A 25,921-nucleotide genomic window follows, 5' to 3' on the forward strand; every position below is an offset into this window, starting at 1 on the left:
TTCCTTTCTGTAAGTACTCAAGCTGTGTCCCAGTTTAGTATTCTTGCTATAAAATTAGCTCAAAGCTGTGCTGTACAATGACAGCTACACCAGTCATTTACCACTTGTTGCCATTAGTTTAAACATACAGGCTGTGAACATGATGTGTGCACCGGGTTCCAGCAATCAAAAGAGGGCAACATAGCTCAGGATTCTCTGCAATTACTGACTACATAAGTCAATTTTAGCATTTTCATGTATTGGAATAAATATATTATTAAAGCTAATTTTCCATTTATTAATGAGACTAATTATTTTTATAATTTTTATTACTTTTATTATAAATCAAACTAGTAGAGTCAGGTTGAAGTATGACATTTTATGTATTTATTTGCTTATTTTTGTGCTGGTACTGGGGCTTAAGCTCCTGTGTGAAATTTTATTCCAATTTTATGCACATGTTTGAGGATAGAGTTTGGAGTGGGAAGGGTCAATTCCAGTCTTTGGTGTTTGCCAGAACCACTGCTACTAATTCTTATAAACCTGAACATGTCAGGTAGTGACGTGATATCCACCATATGGCTTTTCAATTAAAAAATTATGATTATTCTGTTGAGATGAGTTCTTGCTGTGTTGCTGAGGTTGGCCTTGATCTCCTGAGTTTAAATAGTTCCCTTCTGCCTCAGTCTCCGGAGTGCTGGAATTCCTAGCATGCATCGCCACACCTAAAAGATAAGCCAGCATTTTTCATTTTGATTCAAGTAACCTAAATATTGGTTAGTTTGTATACCTATCTCTTTATCATTTTCTGAGGACCCACTAACTAAAAATACCTAACTAACATTCTTTTAGTGATTGGGCCAGTGAATCACACATTAACACGAAAAGCTTAGCATTTGAAGGATTGAGGCTGAATAAATCAATTCAGCCAGCATTTCCTGAGATGAGGAAGAAATGTTAGATGACATTGTTTCTGTGTTTACATTTTTACATGCTCAGCAGGGTTAGGAGTTCTCTGCTCTCTCTCAAGTATAGATTACTGTGAGATTTGCCTAAATTTTCTTGTGGGGTACTGATGGAAGCCTCCTCCATATTCCCTGGCTTTCATACAAGGCAATCAATAGGGCTATTTATTTATTTATTGTGAAAATACTGTACAGAGGGGTTACAATTACATGGGCAAGATAGTGAGTACATTGCTTATCAAGCATTGTAGCCTCCTCCTTTGTTTACCCTTCCCATCCCTTCCCATCCTCCCTCCGCCCCCCAACTCCCCCCCCTCAAGTTGTAAAGTTCGTTTACGACAGGACAACTTGTACTTCTCATTGTTGCAACAACCTGTATCCTTATTTAAACGACTTGTTTTTCCCCTTCCCTTCCACAAATTATACCGACATCAAATACAGTGAAAGCAGGGGTTATACTGTGGGGGAGGGACATACAAAGCAACAAAGAAATAATCTTATAATTGCGTTTACATTAATAATAATAGAAGAAGCTGGGCACCAGTGGCTCACACCTGTAATCCTAGCTGCTCAGGAGGCCGAGATCGGAGGAATATAGTTCAAAGACAGCCCAGACAGGAAAGTTTGTGAGACTCTTCCACAAAAAACCATAAGTACAACTGTGGCTCAATTGGTAGAGTGCCATGGTAGAGGGAAAAATCTAATAAAAGTTCAAGCCCACCTGAGTTTAAGCTCCAATACTAGCATACACCTATACATACAAAAATAATAGAAGAAAATCCAAAAGAGGTAATTCTCCATTTTGTTAGCTTTAAATTTGTTTTCTAACACAGAGCCTTTCTCAACAGAATACTGTTTATATTTTCTTGTGCATGGTAAATGCTGATCTTGAGATTAGAATCATAAAGTCTGCATGAGAAATGAAGTTTCTTTGAACATTTGCAGAATCCAGTGAGAAATAGCTTTAATTGGAGTGTTTCCATAGCAACTTGCCAAAGGATGGAACCACTGTTTGTAATCATTCATCCATAAGGCTTAGACAAGAAGAACTTCAACATAGTATTGATCATGGGCTCAAGATGTGGAGATGGACCATTTTGTCCACATACTTGTCTTCCCTTCACACAAACATTTCCATATCACAGAAATTTTAGCAGATTCACACAAACGAGTAAAAAATCACCTCCCTAAGCTGAAGTATTTGAGCACCTGCAGCCTTGGTGGAGATCTTTGGAGCAGCCCTTGTCCGCATGCATCTTTGGCAAAGAATGGAGGGCTATCCTATTTATTTCCTCTGTAGGTCTTTGTAGAGAAGGTTTTCAGCAACTCTATACAATAGTAAATATAATCGTTTCATGGCTATAACCCCTACTGTTGAAAGAGCTTATTAAATTGAACCGATTGAGTCTTCAACTATAGCACTTTAAGGAGGATATGATTATTATGTTGTTTGCCATTAATAAACGAATACAGAATGACAATATTCAAGATCACACGGGAGTGACAAAGAAAAAAAATTGCCCCCTGGGCTGGGAATGTGGCTTAGTGGTAGAGTGCTTGCCTCAGTATCACATAAACACAAAAAACCAGAAGTGGCGCTGTGGCTCAAGTGGTAGAGTGCTAGGGGGACAGTGCCCAGACCCTGAGTTCAAGCCCCAGGATTGGCCAAGAAAAAAAGTCCCTGCCAGGCTCTGAATTCATGTTGTCGTATATAAAATTATAAAAAAAAGTGATTTTTTCTTAACCTGTGAAGTACTTATGGTAAATTTTAGTTTAGGAATAATTGAACTGGATGATTCTAAATCTTGTTGAAAATTGTGTGTGTGTGTGTGTGTGTGTGTGTGTGTGTGTGTGTGTGTGTGTGTGTGTGTGTGTGTGTGTGTGTCCATTCTCTATTAGAAACTAACTCAAATCTCCATTAATGATGTTTGAACATGCAGTTTTATTTAGCAGCTGTGATCATCACTTAAACGTTCCTAAATGTTAACATATTTGTGGCACAGCATTTAGTATTTCATCTTGTAACAATCACTTTTGTGTGTGTGTGTGTGTGCTAGTATTTGAACTCAAGGCCTGGGCATTGTTCCTTACACTTTTCACTCAAGGCTGTACCACTTGAGCCATAGCTCCACTTCTTGCTTTTTTTGCTGATTAATTGGAATCTCCTGGACTTTTTCGGTCCAGACTGGCTTTGAACCTTAATCCTCAGATCTCAGCCTCCTGACTAGCTAGGATAACAGGTGTCAGTCACTAGCACTCAGCTTTAGGTTTGTTTGTTTGTTAGTTGGTGCTGGGGATTGAACTAAGGGCCTTGTGCATACTACACAGATGTTCTCGCACTGAGCTGTTCTTGTTGTATTTTCCCAAATGACTATGCTAAGAATAGACAAGGATCCGTGTGTACACAAAGGAGAAATGGGAGCGTGCATCAGCTTCCAGCCATCTCCTGATTCAGCCCTCTTCTTCTGATTCTAAATTTCCTCTCATATTATGGATTCTCTATGCTACTTTGAAAAAAAATCCAAAATACAAAGGCATAAAATATTTCCAAACAGAGACCAGAAAAGTTAATGGCATTATGGATTTAAGCTTGAAACTAAGGTATATGAAAATGACACAGTGTTCTAAGATTTCATCTGTACTTGATGACATGTATTCTTCCTATTAAGCTAAGGGCACACAGAGCTAGAGCCCCAGAGAATGGTGTGTAGATGGATGTTGTCCATGGGGGCAGAGTAGAGCATCTTAGGTTTGGAAGGAATCAGATACCATGTTCTAGCCTCCTAACTTGATGCTCAATGACCTTTGGTGATTGTACATACAAGGTCTAACTCCTTTACAACGTTTCATATGTTGACAATTCTTTCCCCAGTGCATAACCCTTCACTGCCTTCTTGTCCTCTAAGGTTACGTTCAGAGTCTGGGCCCAGTCTCAAGCACAGGGATAAACTCACCTACTCTTGCATCCTAGGGGTAACAGGGAGGGTCCACTGCAGCTTGTAGTGTTTGTTGGATTGTGTGTTTCAAATATTAACTTCCGTTATGTCAAGTCTTCCACCCCGTTCTTAGGAGGTTTATTTGTTTGGATCTAAAATGTGGGGGTTCTTAGTGAGCTTTTTATTTAGCTCATTGAGAGTACTTAAGAGTTCAGCTTGCTAGTACCTATGCCTCCCATTCCTTTCAGATCAGTTATTCAAAAGTTTGGTAAGCACACATCCATGTGATATACTAATTATCAGAAGAACTAGGTTCTACTAAAAAAAATTGTGTGTGTGTGTGTGTGTCTGTGATGTGACAACATGTTTGACACAACTTAAAAAGATAGAAAGTTCATTTGATCCCAGTTTCTGAGGTTTCCTGTCATGGCAGGGTGGGCATGGCAGAGTGGAGTGGCTTGGATCATATGGCCAGAAAGCAAGGAAAGAGTCCCCAAGCTAGCTGGCTGATTTCCTTCCTTTCCTCCTTTTATTTCATCTGGGCTGCCAGCCTAGATGTGGAACCGACATGTTGCGGGTGGGGGCATTCCCCTCCTAGTTAATCCTCTCTGAAAACACCTTGACAGACACACCCAGAGGTGTGCTTTACAGACTTACTAGTTATGAATGCATAAGCCATCATACAGGCCTCATTGAAATCTAAACATTTCTTATCTCTACCAATTCCCATTTCTTCCTGTATTACTACCGCTTGTAGGGGGCGGGAGGGGGGGCAGAAGAAAGCTCTAACTGTGCAATAGAACACCTGCTACGTGTTCTTAATTGGTCAAAATTGATTTTTGAGCTGGGTGCTGGTGGCTCATGACTGTAATCCTAGCTACTCAGGAGGTGAGATACAAGGATCCCAGTTTAAAGCTTGAGTACAAAAGCTTAGGGACAGAGCCTAGGCCTAGATAAACCCCAGGACTGGGGAAAAGGTTGATCTTTGTTGTTGACTGGGGCAAATAACAAACTAAAGGATCTTGAAGAAGCTCCATTTTGTTTCCTTCGGTCATTAGCACAACATAGATCCTTGTCCAGAATTCCAGCATGAGTGTCTAAGCCACCCAGAGATTTCACTCCTTTAAACCTAGACAGGAGTTTCTTTTAAATGTCTGGTGAAGGGATTGATCTTTTGTGATCTGTTCTGTAACCTTAAGCTCAGTTCTACCTTCACACTGTTCACTCAACTCTTCTCAAAATGAAGGCTGTTAAAATAAAATCAACAAGCCAGTCATCTGAACTTTCTTGTACCAGTACTGGGGCTTGAACTGAGGGCCTCAAAACTCTCCCTTAGCTTTTCCATTCCAGGCTGATGCTCTACCACTTGGCCAATAACCTCATTTCTATGACTATGTGACTAATTGGAGATAAAAGTTTTGCAGACTTCCCTTCCCTTCCTGGGCTGGTTTCAAACCTCTATGCTCAGATTCCAGACTTCAGAGTAGCTAGAATTGCAAGTGTGAGCCACTGACACCTGGCATCTTAATCCATTGTTTTTTCTTTGAACTGACGTTTTATGTTTGTGTTACATTTTTCTTCCCCAACCCTCAGTTCTAAAGGCATGCTGAACAATTTATTATTTTGTTATATTCACAGAAGCTTCCATTCTGTCTTCTAGTTTCTTCCTTTTAGAACTCTGCCAGACAGAGTTTACAGATTGTACTGGCCTTTTTACAGGCCAATTACAAATTACTTAATGATTAAAAATCAACTTATTATAAAATTGTATATTTTGTTTTCCAGTTAGAGAGTATACTCAGTTACCAGAGTGATGACTTAAGGCAACTTCTTATGTAAACCTCAGGAGACCAGAATTCCCCTGAAGTGGCTCATGTATGGGCTGTGAGATACTTTTGCTTTTCAAATGACTGTGTCAGGCTAAACACACTGATTATACCTTTGACACACTTCTAAGACAGGTGGGAAGCTCCCTCAGGGTCAATTGTGCCTACCAAAAATCTGGAGCCTACTAAACATACAAGACAAGTAATATAACAGGGAATTCTAAGCTATTGATTTGACATCTTGTGTGATGTTTTAAAATGTTGGAGCAATTGTTTTCCCGACCTTCCGATTTGTTAAAAAGTTTAAAAGACAACTAGATAGTCACTGTATAAATGTTGGAACCCATAATGTAGGTTTTTCAACTTGCATTGTTTCTAAAATGTTATCCAATATACTATGTTAGGCACTGGGGACCCAGTAGTGATATTAATTTCCAACCATTTTTTACATAATACATTGAATATAATGACTACATTTGCTTCCCCTTTCTCCTTCCAGTTTTTGAAAAGCTTTTGTTAGCTATTTTTAGAAGCTGATACATTGGTAGTTCACCATGAAGGGGATTAAAATTCAAATTTGACATGGCAAATTTGTCGTGTATTATTCATATTAACTTGTTTGTGGTTCTAAATGTAGTAAGGAGCGATGTATCTCTGAGAAATGTGGAACCAATCGTGAAGCAGCTGGAAAAGTGGTTTTAATGATTGTGTAGTTCTTGCCTGTGAGGTGAAAACCAAGTTCCAAATGGTTTATTGAGGTCCTACAGCTTCTTGGGCAGCCCTTCATGGTGTAAATTGGCTTTCAAAATCAAGACACCTGATGACACTGGAGTCCAATCACCATGACCAATGTGCCTGCCTGCCTTAAGGCATGTGTATAGAGTAGATTTAGAATGTCCTCCAAAGACCCATGTGTTGAAGGCTTGTGCCCAGTTACTCCTACTGACAGGTGGTGTCCTTTGACCTTGACCTTTTAAGAGGTGGGGCCTAGTAGAGGATGTTAAGTCCTCAGATAATGCTCTTGAAGGGCATACTTAGACTCCAGTTCCTTCTCTGTTTTCTTCTTCCTAATACCATCACTCGAGTAGCTTTGCTCCGGCATGACTTCTGCCACACCACAAACATCTGTAGATTGAAATCTCTGAAACCTAAATGTCTTTCTTCTTTACAAATTGTTCATCTCAGGTATTTCATCACAGTGACAGAAAACTGACTAACGCAAACATCTTGCATGTATTTATTTCAGTGTGCTTTGTGTCCATTCCTCTAAGGCTCTACCCACCATTTCCATTAGGCTTTATTCGGCTAGAAACGGTTGTGGATTCTTTAAACAGCACAGCCTGTGTGGCCCCACTGTTCCCATGTGATTTCAGATAAGCCTAGCTGCTTCATCCTAGAGACAAGTCTGCAAACCCAAAGCTCTGTGGAGTTCAAAGCTGTGTTGGGAGGGTATGGACTGGGGAGCTCCTGAGTACCTACACTGCAGGTGAGTGAAAGGGACCCCAGCAGGGTTGGCCTTCAACCCTTGAAGCCATTGTGCCTCATTTGCCTAGCAAGAAAGTAAGTTTCCATCAAACAATGCTTCTGAATCCCCTAACGATGGTTCCTCCAAGTCACCAGAAGTCAGGTTGTACACTTGTCTTAGGAAGTGACATTCCAGGCAAAGGCCCACTGGGCTTTCAATCCCTGTTTTGGGGCAGTATCATCTGTTAACTTCATACTCAGGGAATGTTTTTTTTTAAATTATTGTTGTTATTGTTGTTTTGGGATTGGGTTTTATTCTGGTACTGTGGCTTGAACCCTGGGCCTGGGCACGATCCCTTAGCTTTTTCACTCAAAGCTAGTATTTTACCATTTCAGCCACATCTCTAATTCCACACCTCTAATTTTGCTGGTTAATTAGATTAAAATCACATGGACTTTACTGCCCACTGGCTTTTGAACCCCGATTCTCAGATCTCAGTCTCCTAAGATGACAGGCGAGAACTACCGGTGCCCAGCTCAGAATAGGTTTTAATTTTCTTTAGTGTTTGATCTAAGACTTGTTTAGGACAGGTGTTCTTCCATGCTACCACTTCCCCAGGGAAGTTGCCTCTGTGCACTGTTGTCAGGCTGTAGAGTTTAGAGCCGCCTTCTGGCTCTTACGATGGGCCTCATGCGCTGGGATTGCATCCCAGGGTGAGGTCAGCCCTCTGGCAGGCTTCCAGAGAGTTCTGGTCCCATGGAGGGAAAGCTCAGGCTTCCCGAGAGCTCTGGTTTCTCTTTAACTTATCATCTTTCACTTTTATCTGAGTGACTCTCACTTCAGGTAACTCCAGCAGCGAAGTCCCCTGCCAGCCTTGCCTCATTTGGCCTCAGGTGACCCCCTCATTCTCCTATTGGTCTCCTCCTCACCCCAGACTTCCTCTGTCAGGTGAATCCCACATGATTCAGAGTCAAGATGACAGATCTATAGACAGCCCAGGGAAGGACTTGGCCAAGAGCACTCTGAAACTGATTGTTCCCATCTGGACTGACAGACAGCAGTCTGCTGCCTTCCTCAGAATGGGGCCACAGCTTCTGCAGATCCAGAGAAGGGACACCCTGTCAAATTGTCACTACCCTTGGTCCCAGTTATCTCTAGAATGGGACAGATCCACACACAGTATCTCTGGTATGCATCAGCCTTGTAGCTGTATCAGAAGCTACCTTAATGCCAGGTGTATCTGAGTGTCTTCCAAATCACAGAAGCCAAAAACTCTTCACCAATGCACTTTTTAGGATAAAGTGGCGCTAATTCTTCCAAGGACAATGTATGACAGAAAGTCTCAAACCTAATCTTAAGGCCACACCAGCACAGCTGGTTGCCAATAGTTCATGCCTATAATCCTAACTACTCAGGAAGCTGAGGTCAGAGGATCTCCATCCCAGGTCAATTCCCAGAGCAGGAAAAGTCTGGGATACTCTGAGCCTCTTATCTCCAATTAGCCATAAAAAGCCAGAAGTGGAGCTGTGGCTCCAGTGGTAGAGCACCAGCCTTGAGTGAAAAAGTTTAGGGACAGTGCCAAGGACCTCAGTTCAAGCCCTAGTACCAGTGTGCATGTACACACACACACACACACACACACACACACACACACACACACACACACACAGAAAGAGAGAGAAGAGACCATGGAAATTGTTTGAGGAAGTGGGGGAAAGGGTAAAGGAAAATGATGGAAGGGGTGAGATTGATAGGAAAATATTGTGTAGATGGGTGTAACCCGTTTGTAACCGAAGTATGTTATATACAAAAAGAGCATTTGTATTCCACTCAGCAGACCAGGATTCAGTATTCTCTGCCCCCTATCTACTCCATACCTATACTCCATTCGCAGCCATCACCAAAAATACTTAACCCACTGACTATCTGAAAGAAAAACAAAAACAAAAACCAAGATCCCTGCAGTGTCAAGTGGTAATAGGTAATGAGCTGCTTCAGGATGGAGACTGTCATGGATTTGCCTTGTTGGGATGTGTCCCAGAAGCCAGAAGGAGGTGCAAGGATCACCATGCCTGCCTAAGTATGCCAGGGCACCTCAACTTCCAGCTGGGTGTGTATTTACCAGGCCAGTGGAGGAGCTCAGCCTTTGGCATTGTGCCTTAGAAATCATTGGCTGCAGCTCTGTTGAACTTTGAAAAGACATAGCAAATGTGGAGTCCAGCTCCAGCTCTTTGTTCTGTCCAGTTAACTGGAAAAGAAGGGCAAAGCTCATCTTCCCAAGAGAGCACTGGACTTCAGAAGGCTCCACAGCCAAAAGAATAGCCAAAAGAATGTTAGTAATTTTTTTGGGGGGGGTTGGTAAATCCTGGGGCTTGAATTTAGGGCCTGGGCACTGTCCCTGAGATTTTTTTGTTCAAAGCTAGTGCTCTACCACTTTGAGCCACAGCACCACTTCTGGTTTTGTGGTGGTAAATTGGAGATAAAAGTCTCATAGGCTTTGCTGTCCTGGCTGGCTTTGAACTGCAGTCTTCAGGTCTCAGCCTCCTGAGGAGCTGGGATTATAGGCACAAATAAGTAAATTTCAAAGAAAGAATATGTGGTTTAAGAATAACACCTGATAGTGGGAAATGCTGAATGTGTGGAATGGGCCAGGTGGCTGAGTCCTGTATACTTGTATGCCCACCATTAGTCTGTAATTTTCCCCTAAACTTGTTGAACCATCTTTTTCAAAGGTCCTACTTGAGAATTGGGCTTCCAGATGAATCAGGAAATTTTTTGTGTCACTGGGTCTTGAATTTAGGACTATGTGTTTGCTTGACTTGCAATCTACTACATGAGCCATCCCTCCAGTCCAGCCTTTTGCTGGTTATTTTGGAGACGTAGTCTTGCATCTTGCAGACTTTTCTGTCTAGGCTAGCTTTGAACCTTGATCTTCTGAATCTCAGCCTCCTGAGTAGCTAAGACTACAAGCATGAAATACCAGGTGCCCCGTGTGAATCTGGAACCTTAAAGGTGCAGACAAGTGGAGAGAAACTGAAGAGAATGCTCTCCCTGGCTTCATTTTTTTCCCCTTGGTTTCACATCCTCAACTACTCTGATTTGCTGATTCCTTAGTTACACTGAGTTGCTTGAGTCACCTGTCACTGTGGGTTTATTTCTTTGACCTCACCCTGCCATTGGCCCTGGGCTGTTGGTCCTGCTGCCTTCTCCACAGTCTTCTGTGAGACCTTTTTCTCCGGTGGATGCTGTCTGGGAGACTCAAAGGCAGCCATCTCTTTCCTGCCTTCCTCCTCTGTTGTGCTGTGTGCTCTCAGTCCGCTTCTCTTCAGCCTCTTGCTCCTGACCTTGGTGTTGTTGTGGTTTCCCCAGCAACAGGATGATGTGAATCCACTCGAGAAAATGCTGCTCCCTGTTTGTGCTGTGGCAACCCTAGCAGCTTGCCTGTGAGTGAGGGACCCTCATTCTCCACATCATTTACAGAACTCTTGTGGCAGTTCAAAACATTTTAAAGATTTGAATTGACTTTTTATTGTGTATGTGCCAGTACTGGGGCTTGAACTCAAGGCCTGGGCTTTTTTTGGCTCAAGACTGACTACCACTTGAGCCACAGCTCTACTTCTGGCTTTTTGGTGGTTAATTGGAGATCAGTAGTCTCATGAATTTTCCTGGGTGGGTTACCTTTGAGCTATAATTCTCAGATCTCAGTCTTTTATGTAGTAGGTATAAGCCACCTGTCCCTGGATGTATTGATTTTTATAATTTACCCACTTTACCTTTTCTTACTCAGAAGGGGCTCTATTTGTGTGTCTGGCCTGACACCTCACTGCCATTGGTCTTTTTAGAAATATGAACCAGGCTCTGTGGTGTCTCCCTGATTCTGCTTACTACGTTCTTTCTCTCGGAAATTCTTGTCTCTATGTTGACACTGTATTAGTTTTTTTTTTTTTTTTTTACTGTTACTGTAATGAAATACCTGAGGATGCAAAGAGGTACACTTGCTTACCCTTTTGGAGGCTGAAAGAACAATCAGCTCTGGTTTATGGAGCATGCTTATGGCCAAACCCATGCAAGAAGGAATCAGCATACGGTGAGACCCTGTGGAGGTCTGAGCAGCCTGTGAGTGATTACACTTGCTTTTCATAACAGCTCTCTTTAAGAACCCTGAGAGAAGGCTCTACCATCACACCTTCCAAGAGCAGCACCCCCAGCAAACCCCCATGACTTCCCACTGGACTCCATGTCTTCAACATCCGACCACCTCTCATGTTTCCACACCAAGTACCAAGCTGCTGCCATATGAACCCTTGGGGCACACATCTCATCCAGCCCACAGCACATCCATCTGCACTTCTTTTTAAAAAAGTATCTTAAAAGTAGTTGTAGAAGGGAGTTTTAAATTCAGTATGTCAGTTTGTGAGTACAGACCCCTTCCATATTCTCTTTCATCTCACCCAACCCTATCTCCTCAAATTAACTGGTTCCATTTTTTTTACATATGTACATTGAATATTTTTTAACTTAACTTTTAATGGTTATCATAAAAGTGATGTATAAAGGAGTTGCAGTTACGTAAATTGGGTAATGAGTACATTTCTTTTTGGACAATGTCACTCCCTCCCTCATTTATATTCAACTACCCTTCCCCCTTCTTCACCAATTTTCTCTCCTCCTCTGAATTCTCTCTCCCCTCTGCTCAACAGAACATGCTTTCAGCTTGCTGGTATAGGAGTTACAGCATTGGAATCCTCCCCTGTGTATAGCATGCTTTGGTCAATTTGCATACTTCTGGATATGACCCCCCCCACACATTCATGAATGCTTATAACTTAGATCTAATCATATGCATCACTTATCTCATATTCAGTCCAGGTCCCAGACTGTACCAGCTGAGCAGGGTCTCCTGACACAGTCTGCCCTCTTCCCTATAGCACAGTGTCTTTCTGTTGCCCTTCCCATGTGCAGTGTTGTAGTTCTGTCTTTCTGCTAGCCTACAGAGCCTCAAGGTTTTTCCCCCCACCTCTGGTGTAAATGTGAATTATTATCATATACTAACTCATCCTTGAGAAAGCATTCCCTCCCTCCCCCCAAGACTTTGCATGTTGGTACTCTGGCAGGACTCAACCCCTAGCGTTATCTTCAACAAAAACAGATCAACTACACTGGCAAAACTGTTGTTCAGGGATGTGAAGTAGGATCCCCAAAGTGAAAAATTATCTTGTGTTCTTTAGAACACATTATTACAGGAGGGAAGAAATGGAACTTACTGTGCATTAGATTTAAACTAGATCTGCCTTTAGCATCAAGCTAGACAACTCTTGTTAATAATAGTTATCACAAATAGTTGTTAACTGTCATGCGGTGGGCAGATATATCTTTAACATTGAAGGTGAAAAACATGATAGGTTGAGTAGCATTTTTAAAAATCTGTAGCCACCAGCCCAAATGGGAGCTTGGCTGTCATGTAATTGCTAGGAATGACAGTGTTAGATCCTAACATTGACTAACCCATGAGGCAGAAGTTAATTGTTATGTCTGGTCACATTGTGCCTTCTCTACTCTTTATTTCCCTTGTGGTACTGGGGTTAGAACTAAGGGTCTTGCATGCTTGGTATGTATGCTACCCAGGAGCCACTCCCTGGCCCTTGTGATTTTCTTCTCTCTGGATTTCTTCATTCTTGCGTTATCAGGGCTTGAATTTAGGATCTTGTGCTTGCTGGATCATAAGCTGGCTGGCTTATGGCTGCCTGGCATTTTAATTGGAGATAGTCACATGAACCTCTCTGCCTGGGATAACTTTAAACAATGATTCTCCAATCTCAGCTTCCTGATTAGTTAGGTAGTTAGTACTTAGTACTTAGATGTAAGCCACTGGCTCCTGGCTGTTTTAAGTGTATTTGAGTCAATTTCTTTTCCTTTCCTTTCTTTTCAGTTGGTTGTAGGTTTTGAACTTTGGGCCTGGGCACTGTCCCTGAGCTTTTTTGCTCAAGGCTAGCACCCTACTACTTTGAGGCACAGCTCCACTTCCAGTTTTCTGGTGGATAATGGAAATAAAAACCTCATAGACTTCCCTGCCCGGGTTGGGAGGAAATCATGATCCTCAGATCTCAGCTTCCTGAGTAGCTAGGATTACAGCTGTGAGCCACCAGCATCTAGCTCAATTTCTTTTTATATACCACTTTTTGAAGCAAAAGTATGTCTCATTATCTTTGTGTCTTTCCACTAATAGTGTTTGTTACTTAATTGAAAATTCCTTGTGTCAAAATGAGTTTGGCTTCCTGTATACAATGCAACAAACAGTGCTATCAGTAACCAGTGGATAGAGAATTCGGTTGCATTGAAGACTGGATAGCTGAGCAGCTCACATCTCTTATCCTAGCTGCTTAGGAAGCTGAGATCTGAGGATCATGAATCAAAGCCAGCATGAGTGGTAACAGCTGTGAAACTTTATCTCAAATTAATCATTAAAAAGCTGGAGCTGGAAGTAGAGGTGTGGCTCACGTGGTAGAGTGCCAGCCTTGAGAAAAAAAGCTAAGGGGCAGTGCCCAGGCCATGAACTCAAACCCCAGTACTGGCATATACATGTACCAAAAAAATCAGTGGGAGTTACATTCTGTAAATTGCTAGAATGATTGCTCCTAGTAGAAATACAGGATTAGTTCCCAGTGAGCAGTTCACAGTATTTCTGCCAGTCTGTTGCATAACCTATTTAAGCTGTGTTATTCTGCTTCAGCCACATTGAATTCATGGCCTACAGCACCACACTCAAGCTCAATTGTCTTCTCTGTGATGCCCACCACAACATTGATTGGCTCAGAAACAGCAGAGAGCATTTTAGCACTATGCTTGGGGCTATCAACTGGACTCACCCACAAGAATTCAAAAATATGGTGGGAGGGGTAGGTGGTGCCAAGTAGACAAGTACACTCTACTAGTACCACTGGTTTACCAGGTGGGAGGTACACTCTTGAGGCAGAGGATCCCCTGGTGGTTTTCCCTTAGGAGCATACTCTTCAGCAGCTCTGGATGACCAAAACAGTGCCTTGACTTGGAGGCTAGAGAGAAATTTGAGCAAGGAGGTAACTTCACCAGCATGGTATTTGCAAGTGATGAGGGTGAATGATGCTGTCAGCAGGTTAATGGGAATACACAGGGAGCTTATTCATGCCTTCCTTCCTTCCTTCCTTCCTTCCTTCCTTCCTTCCTTCCTTCCTTCCTTCCTTCCTTCCTTCCTTCCTTCCTTCCTTCCTTCCTTCCCCCCCCCCCCCCCGCTTTTTTTTTTGCCAGTCCTGGGGCTTGAACTCAGGGCCTGGGCACTGTCCTTAAGCTTCTTTAGCTCAAGGCTAGCACTCTCCCTCTTGACCCACAGTGCCACTTCTGGCTTTTTCTGTTTATGTGACACTGAGGAATCAAACCCAGGGGCTTCATGCATGCTCGGCAAGCACTCTACCACTAAGCCACATTCCCAGCCACCCTTCCTTTTTTTCTCCCTACCTTCCTCCCTCTCTGTTCCTCTCCTTCCCTCCCTCCCTCCTTCCTTCCCTACCTGTATGCTGGTTCTGGAACATGACCTCAAGGTCTGGGCACTTTTTTGTTCAAGGCTAGCACTCTACCACTTGAGCCACATCACCACTTCTGGCCTTTTCTGTTTATGTGATACTGAGGAATCAAACCCAGGGCTTCCCGTGCAAGGCAAGCACTCTACCACTAAGCCACATTCCCACCCCCTCACAAACTTGTCTGACTGGGCTGGTTTTGAACTGTGATCCTCAGATCTCAGCCTCCTGAGTAGCTAGGATTACAGGTATGAGCCACCAACACCAGCTCACAGGGAGTTTCTGTTTGTTCATAAAGAAGCTACATTCCCATTCATTGAAGAGCTCTAGCTGTGTGTTGTTAATTACCCAGAGAGCCCTGAGTTAGGTGGGTGCTGATCCATCATTGGCCACAGGGCATTGGTAGAAGGGCAACAGAGCAGAAGGGACCACAGTAGGCTGTGATGACAGCCTGGCTTCTTTCTGTGGTTTGAGCTCATTCTCTAAATTGGATTTGGGAGCAGATAAGCTAGAAGCAAGCATCTGTGCCCCCCACCAAAAGTTTTATTTTCTTTCCCCAATTGTTTCTAGGATGGTAGAGGTTTGTGGAGGAGGAACTGTCTCCCAAAGTGGTCTGAATCCAGGGCTGAGAGTGAGCACTAGGGAACCCACAGGTGGAGGACCTGCTCTGGAGGAAAGAAACAGAGCAGCAGTAAACCAACAGCCCATCTTCAATGAAGACTCACAGATGGAGTCCAGGAATATTTTCCTTGGGGTTCCCAAGATAGCTGTTGGCTGGATGCCTGGGAAGATGCCTAGGGCATTGAGCTTAATCAAGTGTATCCCAAGCTGCCTGTTCTGTGGCTGGGCTTGGGGCCCAAGTTCTATGGCCAGGGGACCTGTGGTTTGCACTTGTGAGCCACAGCACACTCTAGGTGGGGACAGTGAGGGAGGGGGATTGGGAGGGGTTGGTGTGAGGGGAGAAATCAGAAGCCACAATTAGCAACATCTTCACACACAATTAGTATAATACAGCCTTGTGATGCACCGCTCTCTCTCTCCCTCCCTCTCTGTCTGTCTCTGTCTCTCTCTTTCTCTTTCTCTTCCCCTTCTTCCTACTTGCATCCTCTCACTCCTTGGTGTGGGAAGTGGTATTTTCAGAACAAAGTTGAATTATGTTGTAACAGTATGCTCAACAGTTATTGAAGACTTAATTTGAGTCAGGCACTTTATTTTTTTATTTTTTTGGGTCCGGTCGTGGGTCCTGAACTCTGGGCCTGGGTGCTGTCCCTCAGCTCTTCAGCTCAAGGCTAGCGCTCTACCACTTGAGCCACAGCACCACTTCCAGCTTTTTTTCTTTTTGTTTATGTGGTGCTGAGGAATCAAACCCAGGGCCTCATGCATGCCAGGCAAGTGCTCTACCACTGAGCCACCTTCCCAGCCCTGGTCAGGCACTTTATGTAGATTATTAATGCTCATTTAATCAGTTTACCCTCTTGTTATAGTTTGGAGTTTGAGTGTTGTCCAAAGGCCCATGTGTTAAAGGCTTAGTCCCCTGGGTGGTGCTCTTAGGAGTTGGTGGAACCTTTAAAAGGTAGTGGGAGGTCTTTAGTTCATTGAGGGTGTGTCCTTAAACTTCTTGGTTTCCTGCTCAGGAAGTGAGTGGTTTTTGCCCTGTCACAAGCTCCCTTCATGATGTGCCCCATCACAGGCCCAAAGCCAAAGGGATTGAAAGCTGACTAACATACACATAACTTTGCACTTCAACAGACTTTCAAGGTAGATGCTGTCATTATGCTCGCAGGTGAAGTTGTAAGTAGGCCTGTGGTTAGTTTGTAGGTGGTCTGTGCGTGTAACTGCCACACATTGCCGTTGAATGGTAACTCGGAACAGCTCTGATTCTGAGTGTCATAGCCTCAGAATCAGAAGTAACACATGAGCACTGTGCATGGCCGCAATAACCCTGCATCTAGCACCTGAGACTCAAAATGAGCTTTGAACCTTTACAGAATCTACAATCAGAAGTATTGGGAGGGGGCAAAAAAAAAAAAAAAAAAAAAAACAACCAACAAAAACAAACCAGGCAGAAAACAAGAAGTATCACAGGAAAGGTGTGGGGTGCTCTGTGGATGGGGATGCAGGAGACTGGAAGATGGAGGGGTGGTGGTGAGATAGATCTAAAGAATGAGTTCCAGAGTACTGCTTGACCATCTGCCATCAGGCTTCACGAAAGCTTGAACATTACCCATGGATGGGGCTTTACCCACCACCCAGCACCGCCATGGTGGAGACCCCAATGCGTGAAACGGGTTCATTATCAGTTCAGAAAATGAGTTTTGGATGCTTGCTGTGGACAGGCAGCTTAGTTCTGCTGTTCCGCACATGTCTTTACCCTGGCTAAGCTGCCCAGACATTGTTACGCTCCTTTTTAAAGGGAAACACTTAGTTGAACATTTGAAGGTGAAAACCCACTCAGAAGGTGTTTAAATCTAGACTTGTATTATGTTCTTTCTGACTTTCCTGCAGCAAGATATTTTTTTTGGGGGGGGAGTGGAGGGAACAGGGAGGTGCCTTGAGTTCAGGGCCTGGGCTCTGGTTTTAGATTTGCTTTTTTCTCCTCAAGGTTGGCACTCTACCACTTGAGCCACAACTCCACCTCTGGCTTTTTAGTAGTTAATTAGAGATAAGAGTCTTACAGACTTTCCTCCCTAGCTGGCTTCAAACCCCAGTCTTCAGATCTCAGCCTCCTGAGTATCTAAGATTTCAGGTGTCAGCCACCAGTACTTGGCATTTTGTTTTTCCTCTCTTAGGTTTTATATTTTAAAGCCCATGATTCAGTTCCTCCAATGTCTGCCCAATGTCTGAACCCCTGAAACAGCTTGTCCTTACCGTGTGTGAGCCAGCATCAGGCTTGGCCTCTGAGTGTTCCTGGCTGCTCCATCTTTGTCCCTTTGAATATATTCAGTGGGGACAATTCCACCTCCACTGGGGGATGGGCTGGGAGCACTTCCCAAGATAGAAGCTAACTGTACTCTGTATTCAGGTCATTTCCCTATTTCTCGGCCACCTCCCCAATCCCAGAGAAGTGGGTTTCAGACCAACAGAGCAATTAGGAAATGGCGCAGTAAAGTTTCCCCACAAATCAGTCTCACAGCTCTGGCTCTTTGAGGTAGCGCGTTCACTGGCAGCAGTGCTGGCCTTCTAGAGTAAGTTCCTCTTCCCCTTCTTTGCTAGCTGCTGCAGGAGGAAGAGAGTAGTCATAACTTGTCATGCAAAAAATTTACTACAGAAATAATCCTTCGCTCTGTGTGCTTTCATCACTGGCTGCTGCTACCTAAAGTAAATGAGTAATGTTTTAAAAATGTCCTTTTATTTTTCTGTGCCCTTAAATGGGGCTTGAACTCAGGACCTAGGCACTGTCCCTTAGCTTGCTTTTTCTTTTAAGGCTATCACTCTACTACTTGAACTACCCCCCCTCCCCCCACTCCCAGCATTTTGCTAGTTAATTAGAGATAAAAGTCTCATGGACTTTTTCTTTGGATTGGCTTTCACCTTTGATCATCAGAGTTTGGCTTCTCAAGTACCTAGGATTTCAGGTGTGAATCACAGACATATTTTTTATAATGTCTTTTTTTTTTTTTTTTGAGAAGCGGGGGGTCAGTCCCTGGGGCTTGAACTCACAGGGCCTGAGCACTGTCTCTGAGCTTTTTCTTTTTCTTTCTTTCTTTCTTTCTTTTTTTTTTTTTTTTGCCCAAGGATAGTGCTGTACTACTTTGAGCCACGGTGCCACTTCCTGATGGCTTTTTGGAGAGAAGAATCTCACAGACTTTCCTGCCCAGACTGGCTTTGAACTGTGATCCGCAGAACTCAGCCTCCTGAATAGCTAGGATTACAGACATGAGCTATGGGCACCTGGCAGTGTCTATTTTTTTTAAACATCAAAATACTAGTCTCTGTTTGATTTCTTTTGCTATGTTATGGGCTGGGAAGATGGCTCAGTGGTAGAGTGCTTGCCTTGCATGCATGAGGCCCTGGGTTTGATTCCTCAGCACCATATAAGCAGAAAAGGCCAGAAGTGGCGCTGTGGCTCAAGTGGTAGAGTGCTCTCCTTGAGCTGAAGTGCTGAGGGACAGTGCCCAGGCCCAGAGTTCAGGCCCTACAACCGACAAAAAATTGCTATGATAATCCTTTACAAAGTGGCTTTCTAGCAGGTTCCAGGAAAAGGACAGATCCCATGATGGTACAGAGTAAGTGGTAGGTGGTAGAGGAGAAATGAGATGCCAAGCTTGACCCCGGGAGGTTTTTTCTTATGTTTTACTGACTTCCAGGAGTACTCATGTGTTTTTTGCCTATACTCTATTACTTCATGTTAAGTTCTGCGAGGGTATGGTTATAGGTTCTTGACATTTATTGGCTATTATTTCCAGCAAGAAATGGTAAGCCCATATCAAACTAGCTTCAGGAGCAAAAGAGTATATTGTTGAAAAGTCCAAAAGCTGATGGCTTCAGGTGAGGCTTCATCCAACCACACCATTAGGTTACCACCATTTGATTTCTTTCTTTTTAGTGGTCTAGCTTCTGCAGTGCTTATTCACACCCTGAGTGTCTCCCTTCACAATCTCTGGATGGCTGACAGCAGCTTTTGGTGATGTATATGGTTCAGTGTTCACAAGCAGAAGGAAAAGAATCTCAGAAAGTCTTTGTCTCCCTGTTCTCTGAAAGGTTTTGCTAGGTCATGTGGTTGTCATTGAAGCCAAGGTAGTGTGCACTAATTGGCATAGTCTTGGTCACATGATCCATGTCTGTAAATGGGGGTGGAGTCAGCTGCCTAAGATACGGTTGGGATGGGAAGAAGGGCTGAGTGGGTAGTTTGGAGAGACAGCCAGTAAGTATCTAGTTCATTCATCTCTGAACAAAGTAGTGTACCTCATTTTATTCTGGGCATCTCAATTGAGCCACATTAGTGCTAGAAATATCTCTCTGAAGACAGGGCCTTATGTATTTCATGCCAGTTACCCAGCTCTATGGCTATGGCTCATCAGAACTGAGGTCGGATCAGAGTTTTTTCCTGCTGTCCCATGATCTGAAATTGGGCAGAAATGTAGACATTACTCTCCATTCAGTTAAATACCCATTTAGGGAAAAAATAGTATCCCATACAGCAATACGTATAAAGAAATAAGCTTAAGAAACGCCCCTACTCAGTTTGTTAATTTTCTGCCATTTGGTCACTCCTAGTCCCAATTCAGTTGTCCCCCCAACGTGACACCCCCGGATCAAGCTCTATTTCTGAGTGACAGCACTTCATATTACCTTTCAGCGGGCAGTTTGCCGTGGTGAAGAAATGCCGGGAGAAGAGCACAGGGCTGCAGTATGCTGCCAAGTTCATCAAGAAGCGGAGGACCAAGTCCAGCCGGCGGGGTGTGAGCCGTGAGGACATCGAGCGCGAGGTCAGCATTCTGAAGGAGGTGCAGCACCCCAATGTCATCACGCTGCACGAGGTCTACGAGAGCAAGACGGACGTCATTCTCATCCTGGAGCTGTGAGTGAGGCTGGGGAGGACACCCCATACTTGGGAGTGGGGGATGCCTGGTTGCTACTGCGTCCTGGGTGGGGGGCTGTACCTGAGAACAGCTCATTGGGCCCAGATGTAGCTGAGTTATCTGGAGAAATTCTAAGGGGCGGCTGTGTGACTGTGGCTCCCATGATTTGCAACAGGTTCCCTCAAAATGATTGCATCTTTGCGGTTCAACTTTGTTTTCTACACGCTGTGTTTTGAGTTTTCATTAAGCTTGAAATATGTAGGGCCTTCTCTCTTGTGATTGTTATCTTCTTCACTTTTTTTTCTCTCCTACATTTCTCTGTGTGTCTCTGTGTGTGTGTGTGTGTGTGTGTGTGTGTGTGTGTGTGTGTGCGCGCGCGCGCTTGTGCGCATGGGTGCTAGGACCAGGACTTGAACTCAGGGCCAGGGTGCTATCCTTTAGTATTTTTGCTCAAAGCTCCACCACTTGAGTCACACCTTTACTTACAACTTTTTGGTGGTTAATTGGACATAAGAGTCTCATAGACTTTTCTGCCCTGGCTGACTTCAAACTGTGATCCTCAAAACTCAGCCTCCTAAGTAGCTAGGATTACAGGCATAAGCCACTGGTGCCTGGTTCCTTGGTTCTCTTATCTCTTCCTTCACCCTTTTCTGGCTTGCATGACACACACACACACACACACACACACACACACACACACACACACACACACACACACACACACACACACACACACACACACACACACACACACACACACGTCTTTAACTGGTGGAACTGTCAATGGTAATTATATGGGATGGGTGAAATGGAACCAGTCTCCCATGTGATTATAGGACTTGTTTTCTCAGTGTGGTGTTAATGTCAGGCCAGCCCTGCCCATTGGATGTCATGTTGGGCAGCTGAGTGAAGCACGTTGTTCTGTGGCAGTTCATTGCCATCCCTTGTCCTTCCATGTCCCTGGCCTTCTGCCTGAGGGTGCTTGCTGTACCCTACTCCTTATCACCCAGTTCTCCAGCATGTGCTGGTGGGAACGTAGAGAGGAGCGGGGAGGAGAGGAGTCAAGGGGAGGAAAGGGAAGGGGAGAAAATAATGGGAAGGAAATGAAGAAGGGAGAGGAGGAGATGGGTGGGAATCAACCTAGGCTGCCTATGTAAAGATCTGTACGCTCTGGAAGAGGAGCCCTAACAAAGGTGTCTGTAGAGAAGAGGGACAGATGGAACAAGGGAGCGCTTTGCCAATCCAGGTCTGGGCAGCTCTTAGTGATGACAGGTCTCCTTCATTTCCTGGGACACACTTGAATTTGGATTTGCCCTTCTGCCAGCCCTTCTTTGTTTTTCAACTTAGGTATTTTTTTTTTAGATGATTGAACGTGTGCGTAGGTCTTTCTGTGTTGTCCAGGCTGGTCTAGGACTCAGTTGATCTTTCTGCCTCAGCCTTCTGGTGAGCTGGGATTTATAGGCATAAGTCACTACACTCTACTAATTCTCAGTGATGTTTAAGACTGGGGGAGAAGGCAGTAAAAAGGAGAGTTACCAGGTGGCCAGCCCAGCTCCAGATGCTGGAGATTGGGTCGGTGCTGAGACTACAAGTACTAGGCCTCTACAGTCCCCAGGCCTAGCTTCATATGTCATTGCTGGGGTTTGGCCCGTTCCTTAGGATTTTTGACTGCCATTTTCTCCTCCCTCCCTCCCTCTGTCCCTCCCGCCCTTCTTCCCTCCTTTCCCTTTCTTCCTATCACGGAGACAGGGTCTCACTATGTATATATAGCCCAGGTTTCCCACCTTTGCCACCTTCAGTGCTAGGATTACAGGGGTGCTCAGCCACACCAGTTCACACTGCTTAACTGTAGTTTGGGCCTTACCTGTAATACTGTGTTTGGATGGAATAAGGATTTCTAAATACCTAGCACAGTGCTGGCTGACAAATGTGTTTAATCCTTGAGTCCAGGAGTGTACAACTTTACACCAGGGACATTTGGGGCTGGGTGACTGCTGTTCTAACAGCTGCCCTGTGTACTGTAGAATGTCCAGCTGTTCTTCTAGTTTCTACACACAGATAACAGAGGCAGCTCAAACTGTCACCATCCAATTACAAGAAGTAATAATCTCCAAATGTAGTTAGATGTGGCTACATCTCACCCCTTCATAGAACCCACTAGTGTAAAGCAAAAGCAGGCTTTGACCGGGGGGGTGGGGGGGGGAGGGTAGGGGAGAGAAAGCCTGTTGTAGGGTATGGCAGAGGAAAAGGAACACTCCATGTCTTCATGCTCCCTAAGGTGTCATGTGCCTTCTGGGAAACCACAGGCTACAACAGAAATGGGGCTTGAGAGCCACACCTAACTGAGATCCTGCTCTGGTATGTGTGGCTCAAATGGTAGAGTGCCAACCTTGAGTGATAAGGCCAAGGGACAGGGTCCAGGCCTTGTGTTCAAGCCCCAGCACAGGCACATGCACACACATTAATAATAGATTATTAGCTAGGTGCTGATGGCTCATGCCTGTAGGCCTAGCTACTCATGAGGCTGAGATCTTAGGCTCGGGATTCAAAACCAGCCCAGACAGGAAAGTCCATGGGACTCTTATCTCCAGTTATCCACCAGAAAAACGGAAGTGGTTGTGGCTCAAGTGGTAGAGTGCTTGCCTTGAGCTGAAGAGCTCAGGGACAGTGCCCCGGTCCAGAGTTCAAGATTATTCTGTGATGTCTGTCTGAGTCATCTTTGCCTTTGAGAAAATGTTTGTAATTCTAAGTTTCAGTAGTTTTAAAGGAAAGTTTTGGTCCTTGCAGATGGATACCATGTGTTGTCTTTGCTTTTCTTTCTTTCTTTTTTTTTTCTGTGTATGTGTGCCAGTCCTGGGTCTTAAACTTAGGCACTGTGTACTGTCCCTGAGCTTCCTTTGCTCAGGGCTAGCATTCCACCACTTGAGCCACAACTCCACTTCTGCTTTTTGGGGGTCGTTTTATTGGATATAAAAGTCTCATGGACTTTACTGCCCAAGCTGGCTTTGAACCACAATCCTCAGATCTCATCGTCCTGAGTAGCTAGGATTATAGTCATGGATCCATCCCTCCTGGGTGCTCTTTCCTTTCTTAAGAGGGCCCAGTACTGGTCAAAGTGAAAATAGAAAGGAAATTTGTCAGGAAGTTACATGTGACACTGGAGATTTGTGTTTTGAGTTTGGTGGGGATGAACTCTCTCAAAGCCAGCTTCTGCTAAAGTCACTGATAAAAAATGTGACCAGGCCTTTTTTCTGAGCTGGCCCAGAGACATGTCCAAGAACTTCTGCTGCTCTTGGGGTAGATACTGTATTATAGACACAGTGGTCAACTTGTGGGCCAGCATCTGTCCTTGAACTTTTGTGTGTGTGCCAGTATTGGTGATTGAACTTAGGGCTGAGGTATTGTTTCTTAGTGTTTAAGCTCAAGGTTGGCCCTCTACCACTTGAACCCCAGTTGCACTTTTGGATTTTTTTTTTTTTTTTGGTGGCTTATTGGAGTTAAAAGTCTCATGAACTTTTATGCCCAGTCTGACTTTGAACTGTGATCCTTATATCTCAGCCTCCTGAGTAGCTTAGGAGTACAGGCATGACCATCTGGCACCCGGTTGTCCTTGAACATATTTACAAGCCTGTAACTCTAAAGCCAAAACTCTTCCTCACCTCCTCTTCCTTCACTGGAAAATAACAGAGAGCCAACAGATCAGCCATTGCAGCTGATCATAAGCATGAATCCATGGCATCTTAAAAATATGATTCCATGTCCTCCACGTGCCATTGCTCCAAGGAAGTCATGCCAACAACTCTTTCTTTTATTCACCCACCCATGTTTCATCGCTTTGCAAGCCACTTATGAAACTTAGATCTTCTGGGTTTGAGTCATTACATTTGTGCTTTGTTACCTTGCGAAGAATGAAGCCAAATTTACAGAACTTAAAATTACCTGTGTTAGTCAGATTCCCACCCTGTGATAAAATCTCTAGGTAATCTCCTTATCAGGGAGAAAGGTTTATTCTGGGTCTTAGAGGTTTCAGCCCATGGTCTCTTGGCTCCATTTGTTTTAGGGACTGTTAGGCAGAGGCATCATGGTGGGAACATGGGGTGGGGGAAAACTGCTTATCTCATGGCTGTTGGGAGAGACAGACAGACAAGAGGCAGAGAAAGCAGATAAACAGATAGGGATGCAAGAGAGGGAGAGGAAGTGGAAGGGGTCAGTGTTCCAAAACCTTTTCAAGGGGCCACTCTCAGTGACTTCACTTTATTTACCTGGACCTCACTTCCAAGCTTTGGGGGGAACATTGCAGATTGTTTTAAAGTGTGTGGCATTGTTAACCAGAGGTACTAGCTTCTAGCGCTGCTTCCCTTTCAATGAAGCAGTTTGGTTGTAGATAGTGATGCATTCTTCCTTCTAGCTCCCCTCTGTCTAATTATGGGTCAAACTCAAATGCTGTTAGGGAACAGGTGAGCAATGTACATGAGCTTGAGGCCTTTGTGAACACCAAGGAATGGTAAAGACTGTGGCTCTGTTGGAGCCTTCTCATTCCACAGCCCAGAGGGACAGCCACCAATCAGTCAATGGTTGCTCATAGGTAGAATGCTGGACATAATGTTGCCAGATCGTCCCACTTCGTTCAAGGAAATTCTGTAATCCAGGATTACAATGTTGGCAGTCATTTCCTAGTAATTATGAGAAGACAAAATAGAATATATCTAAAGGGCTACCTGTGGCATACACAAACTTCTAGATGGTAGCCAGTTGGAGGTACACAATATTATCAATTGATCACTAGTATAGAAATACAGTATGGCATAAATGCATTCAGATACGGACTGACTGAGAAGGGGAAGATACACACTTGGCTTTATAAAATGATTTTTTAAGCGTATAGTATGATTTGAAATAGTTCTCAAATATTGGCATGCATTAGAAACTTCTCATCGGTGCACCAAAATACAGACTTTTTGGCCGTGTTTCTAATGTTTCTGTGTAGAGCCCAAGATTTTGTATGTTTACCATATTCCTTGGTGCTGCCACAGGTGGTAGCGATCTGGGGTTCACTTTCTTGTCCCTTCTCATCTCAGAATGTGCTCGCTTGGAAAAAGGATCTTTTCAGGTGTTGTCAAGATGAGAGTAGAGCCAGGACACAAATCTAACCTGACTTGTCCATATCTGAAGGTCCTCATAGACAGACATAGGTAGAGAGCCATATGATGACAGAAGCATGGACCAATGGGTCCACAAGCCAAGGAAATGCATGGGCGCACACTCTGCACCTTGAGTTTGCATTGCTGGCCTTCAGAAGTGGGAGTAAAAAAATCATTTTTTCCTAGTTCATTAAAAAAAATTTAGTTGTATAAAAAGATTTTATTCAACGTATCAATTTATGAGTACAGTGTATCATGATCAATTACCACCTCCATCTCTCCCAAGGAGACAGTAAATTGTTTTAAGCGAATTAGTTTGTGGTGCTTTGTTACTGTAGACTTGGGAATCTAGCCTAGAAGCAAGCACTAGGCACAGAGAAATTGTAATTCTTCCACCAGGAACCTACTCAAATGTTAATCTAGAAATCTGTAAGCTCCTTAACAAACAAAACACTGAGCTGGGAGCAAGTGGCTCATGCCTAGAATCCTAGCTACTCTGGAGGTTGAGATCTGAAGATTTTGGTAGAGTCTAGC

General features: G+C 44.0%; 1 protein-coding gene across 6 annotated transcripts in view; it reads left to right on the plus strand.

Moving 5' to 3' along the window:
* Positions 1 to 25,921, plus strand: part of Dapk1 (death associated protein kinase 1) — a 194,325-nt gene that overhangs the window by 82,261 nt on the left and 86,143 nt on the right. For all 6 annotated transcript variants that reach the window (XM_070033691.1, XM_070033694.1, XM_070033689.1 and 3 more), the window contains exon 3: positions 20,024 to 20,245. In XM_070033691.1, coding sequence (XP_069889792.1) covers positions 20,024 to 20,245 — 222 coding nt within the window. The remainder of the gene's footprint in view (positions 1 to 20,023; positions 20,246 to 25,921) is intronic.

The sequence above is a fragment of the Dipodomys merriami genome, unplaced genomic scaffold (assembly GCF_024711535.1).
Source record: "Dipodomys merriami isolate MVZ:Mamm:240054 unplaced genomic scaffold, mDipMer1.0.p SCAF_22, whole genome shotgun sequence".
Lineage (NCBI taxonomy): Eukaryota > Metazoa > Chordata > Mammalia > Rodentia > Heteromyidae > Dipodomys > Dipodomys merriami.